This window comes from Eimeria maxima, genomic scaffold (assembly GCF_000499605.1).
Source record: "Eimeria maxima Weybridge genomic scaffold, Emw_scaff986, whole genome shotgun sequence".
Taxonomy (NCBI): Eukaryota; Apicomplexa; class Conoidasida; order Eucoccidiorida; family Eimeriidae; genus Eimeria; species Eimeria maxima.
The window spans coordinates 1-5,649 of NW_013566911.1; the positions used below are offsets into that span (position 1 = coordinate 1).

The 5,649-nt window shown below is 51.4% G+C and overlaps 1 protein-coding gene across 1 annotated transcript; it reads right to left on the reverse strand.

Moving 5' to 3' along the window:
- Nucleotides 1-307: 307 nt before the first annotated feature.
- On the reverse strand, nt 308-5,649 carry EMWEY_00046900 (hypothetical protein, conserved; the record flags this gene model as incomplete). Its single annotated transcript, XM_013483161.1, has 4 exons — nt 308-1,990; nt 2,207-2,334; nt 4,016-4,788; nt 5,335-5,649. Coding segments are annotated over 4 exons (2,899 nt in total), but the record flags the coding sequence as incomplete, so codon positions are not given.

Below are 5,649 nucleotides of genomic sequence, written 5' to 3' on the forward strand. Positions count from 1 at the left end.
TTATGTATATGTATATGTATATGTATATGTATATGTATATGTATATGTATATGTATATGTTTATGTATATGTATAGATATATGTGTATGCATGTATTTGTGTATGTATGTGTGTGCCACCTTCAGCATCGTCCCGTCTTTAGTGAGGCTCCTTGGATCTAATCCAGTTTGTATTTTGAAGCATCCGATAATTGCAGTTACAGCAACAGAAGTAAAGATGATTAGGAGCATGAGCTTGAAGAAGGGGTTCATAAGGAGGCGGGCGCCAAAGCGAACAAGCACTTTCCTCAGGCCCCTCCCTACGTTACCCTGAGGCTCAGCTAAGCCGTCGCCCCCAAGCCGCTGTAGCAGCTGCAGCCGAGCAATCCGCTCCCCTGACCAGCTGCGGCCAGTTGTATTAAAGGCCGCCTCGGCTGCTTCTGCTGCTGCCGCTACAACTGCCGAGCCAGAACCCACGCACAGGTTCACCACCACCTGGTCTCGCCACTCGCTTTCTTGCTGGAACTGTTGCCGTTTCTGCTGGAGCTGCAGAAGACTCGATGCCAATGGCGCAGTTGAGGTCTTCCTGTAAAAATGTACTGTCGTCCTTCGAGGCCTTGTCACCCTCACCGGAACACCTCCTGTTCTTAATTGACCTCTGTTCAGGCTCGCATCTGAGGCAATTGCACCTGCTGCTGCTACCCCAGCTGCTAGTTTGCTGTTTGCCTCTACGTCAGCAGTGGAACCTACCTCAGGGCCACCAGCTTCGCCTTCCTGAGGCTCCTGTTGCTGCTGCTGCTGCTGCTGACGGCGCCCTTTAAGCGCTGGCCTGAGAGCCTTCGCTCGCCGTTGTCGTTGTTGTTGTTGCCGCTTTTTGGCGCTGCTGCGGGTGCTTCTGATGCTCCCACTTTTTATGCTTTGTTTGGTGCTCGGGGTGTTGTCTTGCTTGTTACTGTTTCTGGCTTCCACCCGTTTCTTCTTTCTGGCGTTCGTTTTTCTCTCCGGCTGTTTGCGTTGTCTTGTCTTCTTCTTACGGTCTTCCGAGTCACTGGATACGTTGTCCTGCTTTTTTCCCTCTGTTCCCGAGGATGTACTAGTGACTGATGTCTTTGCGTCTTTTTTACGCCTCGCCGGGCCCTTTTCCTGTTGCTCCTTTTTCTTGGGGGCCTGTCGCTTTCGGATGCGACGCGTCTCCGCTTCGATCAGCCGCTGCTGCTGCTGTTGCTGCAAAGCAGCCTCCACCTGCATAGTGATACACTGAAATATATCGCTGGCGCAGGCGGAGAGTGCCGAGGCGTCGGCCCCAGGGAGGCGAGTCTTATCAACATACTGGAGCATGGGCAGGCCTTTGAGTGTGCGCATCTGTCTTTTTTGCTGCTGCTGCTGCTGGAGATTCTGGTGTGTCTGCGTCTTTGTAGGTGAGGAATCCCTCATGATCTTCATTGGGCAACACCGAAAGATAGCCATGACCTGCCCAGCTGCTTCTGCCTTGGCGTCGAGGGCGAGGAAGCCGAGAAAGAAGGTGAGGCACATGATGTAGCCCAAGAACAGGCCGGAGAGGCACAATAGACAGAAGCTCTTGATTGCGAGGTAGGGACTGAAGGCTCCGATGCCAAATGTCATAAGGTTCGTTAAGGTCGTTATTGTGATACCCACGCCGCTGTCTCGCAGTGTCAGCTGCAGGCGGTCCGCTGCAGAGCGCTTGTGGACTGTCAGACTGTATGACTGCAGAAGCACAAGCGTGTCATCCACTCCAATTCCTACAACCAGCAGCGGAGCCGCAGCAGCCGTTCCTGTGCTAATAACGCCGGCCATAAAGCACACACCAGCCCCACCAAGGTAGCCCAGCAGGGCAGCGCCTGCTCCTGTCAAGGCCACAATGGCCTTCGAACGCAAATGCGAACGGGAAAAATTCACTACCCACACATACACTCCAATTAGTGAACCTGCCGCAGCTATCAACACCACTTCTCCCCCCGGGCCCGCGGAAGAACTCGCAGCCAATTCGTCCGCTGCAGCACATCGCAAACATTTGGAGGCCTGGCCTCAACACTAAACCATAGAGGCGGGAATGCGATGCACGCGCCCAACCACAGTCATGCAGAAACTAATTTCCGATAGCTGAGCCGGAGGCGTTATCTACAAGCAGTGCCTTTCACAGCTTGATTGTGGGCACTGAGGTATTAGCAAATTGGATTTGAAGTTCACGCATAGCTGGTGAGACGTACAGAGGCTCCTTTCTGTCTTTAGCCCCATCTTGGCCCCTGGGAGCCTCTCAGTCTGAAGCAGCTGCTGCAGCTTCCGTTCCCATCGCAGGGCAAATGGCCGCAGCTTCGCGTCGTCCGTTATTTGGTACCTGAATACCACATCCGTAATGAAGAGTTGCTAATGGCAATCAATACGAACCGTGAACAGCCGACGCTAGCCAATTTCAATAAGCATTCAACTCTTAGCAAGCTGCAGTAAAGCCATACCGACCAAACGCAACATAGCATTTCACAGCCGTAGGCGCCGCGGTAGTCTCTACTATATTGGATTTAACTCCAGCACACCAGGAGTAAACATGTGAAGGGACTTCCGTGTGTTCTGCCCCAATCTAGACAGCTGCACACCCATAGCTATGAAGCACTACTATTTTCGTGGCACTGGCTGACCAAATCCTCCCATACTCGTCGAAAAGAGGAACAGCGCTTTGAACGTCTCACAGTCGTAAACTTGGAGTCTAGCACAATGCACCGCACAGCACTATAATTCAGCTTTGCAGTGTTAGGCGCCTACACCCATTCAGCACCGTATTCAATGAATCGTTCCAGAGACAACTTCAGTTCTTAGATGCGCAATTCGCTGGTCACCCAAGTTAGAAGGCAGCATTGGAATATACAATAAAGCGACGCACAGCCACTGGTGCTAGTGAGTGTTGGGGCTTGAATCATCACTGGCTGCGCAGTGTTCGCCTGCTACTGTAAAAGCCTCAGAATATTTCAAAGCATGCAATTGCTATCCATTGAAGCACTGTAGAGATGTGACCCTGCTATGCAAAGTTCTAAAAGAGTGCAGGTATTACTAGGATGTAAGCGCCATAAAGATTTCCCAACTGAAATGCTTAGCTTCACCTACTGTTGCAGTTCAGGTTTGTGGAGGAGATACTACAATTGGCGGGCAAAATAAACAGCACGTTTGACTGCAAGAGGAAGATGCCACACTACGAGGGAGTGTCCATGTGATGCTTCAGGCCGTCTACCAGGTGGCTGCAACGGCTGCCAAACACCTCGGCACTCAATAGATAAGGTTGAGGGTTTATAACATAGACTGTGGGAACACTTGCCTAAGGGAAATGGCTGCCGTGGCGGTGGCATATCGGCCTGAAGGCGTCAGGCGAAGACCTTTGGTGGACAGAAGCATATCTGTAGGGAAGCCTCGAGCCAGCAGAAAGGAGGTGTGAAGGGGATATTCCACCATACTCCCGAACTCCCTACTCACAACAGTGAGGCACATTAGTAGTACGCACATGTTAAAACTCTACTTGCTAGCTCAGGGGGTTGATCAAGGGCAAGCCGCAGTCAAAGTGGCAGTGCAGCGGCGCGAATCAACACGGAGAGTCTACCAAGTGATGATTTCGATGGCTGGCTGAAAAGCGAAACTTATTCTCATACAGAAGAAGGAAAACGAAGCGTGGGATTGCGTTGTGGTCAAAGTGACGCGAAGCATGGACGGACGGCACAGAGGAGATATGGTCAAATATAGTAAGAAGCAATCAAGAAGAGCGAGCAGCAACCCATTTAACTTAAAGTTCCTCATTACCACTTGCTCACCATTGTTCCTCGATGTAAATGCTAGCCCAACCTCTCGATGGTTCTTGATCTTAAGGTATTGGTTCGCACTGACTCAGTGTATGATGGTTACCAGCAGTGTCGGTCTCAGTGTTCGGGTAACCGTTGATTGCTATAAATAACCATGCTTGTCCCATTAGAAATTGTTACATCGTCGTTCATTGGTGTCTGTTACTCTTACATGCAGTTACTGCCTAACGAGCTTACTCTGAAAAGGCAAAGTTAAGGTGTGGTTTCCTTCTGATGTCTACGGCCCACCTTTTGTGTCCGTAGACGAAGATTATGCCGTCGGGCGCTTCACAGGCTCCAGTGGAGTCTTTGAAACACAAATTTTGAAATCCGTACTCCCCCGCTGCTAAAGGAGGTCGGCAGGCTAAGCCTGTTATCCGCACTCTCGGCAACTCCCGTTCAGGATCGCAAACACCCTCGGACTCCTGCGCCTGCAAGGACGGAAACACTTCCTGCTGCTGCTGGTGCTGAGCAGCAGCTGCATCCTGCGCTTCGCGACGCCTTCGGCCCCCCCCTCCTGTATGTATCCACTGTGGCTGCTGATTCTGCTGCTGAAGCTGCTGCCTGAGCTGTTGCTCCACAAAGTGTTGTTGCACAATTGATGCTGGATCACCCCATGCGAGCTTCCTGGGCGTCAGCATCTGAAGTTGTTTTGCATCAGTTGCTTTGCTCTCGCTGCGTTGTGGGTATGTTACCCTATGCCTGTTATCAAAAGATTCAGTGTACTGCAGCCGGCGGCTGGGGAGCTCCAATGTATCGCCGGTTTCTGCTATTGCAACTGCTGCGTCGGCGAGTGCGTCGCCTTCCTCTTCTGCTGTCACCCTGATGTCCAGTATTTTCATGTGCATATCCCAAACTGCATTTAAAAAGGATGCATCAAGCAAGTTGCTCATTTCGTCATTCGCTGCTATCAGGATCACCTCGCTGCGGGTAACGTTGCCTTGAAATAGCATGCGATAGTCATCCGCATCCTGGAAGCACACGAAATGCCTTCATACACAGGAATAACCAACATATATATAGATACACACATGCGTCCACCTGTAAACGGTGGGCATCAGGGTTGAGCTGCCGATGCAAGACAAAAAAAACAAAGGGAAAAAGGGAAACCGCAATTTCAACAGACAAGAGAGCCAGTGGGCGAATGAACTGGGAGATAAGGAGGCCCGCAGAGGGCTAGAGAATCCAGCTAAAGGAGTTCAACTCCCCATATCAAGCAGGTGCAAGCAACATGCACCATAATGAGTGCCTTTTGGGGATTGCAAAGGGAAGGGGGTCATCCAGCAACGTGCCTGCTGGGCCTGGCTGTGGGGGATGGTGTACTGCACCACTCCGTCTGTAGTACTCGTCTTGAATGCTAAACCGACGGAGAGAATCAAACACAGCAATGCGCTGAACACAATGAACTGAGACGCAGGCGCCAAACATCAGCACACCATCCCTGCTCCTCAGCTCCTAGACCTAATCCCTGTGGCCCTCAGCCACAGAACAAACCCTCAAAAAGCAACGTTTTGTACCTTGATAGGATGCCGGTAAACGAAAAGTGCATATCGTCCAAATGCATCTGCGACCTTTTCTAACATAGCGTCGCGTGTTTCTGCTGCACATCTGCAGCAATCCCAGGGCGTCCAGTCCACTTGGGCGTAGTGGTCTGCTGGGTCGCTGAAGCTTCCAGTGCCACTCCTGAATGACTTCCTGCGGTTGTTCTCAACTTTTGGGTTCCCCTGTTCAGGCAAGTAAGTGCCGTCGATCCCCCGTAGAGGTCTGCCATGTGATGTTGCTGTTGGGTGCAACAGACGAGCGGAGTCCATACGCCGGTTCTGTCGCGCCAT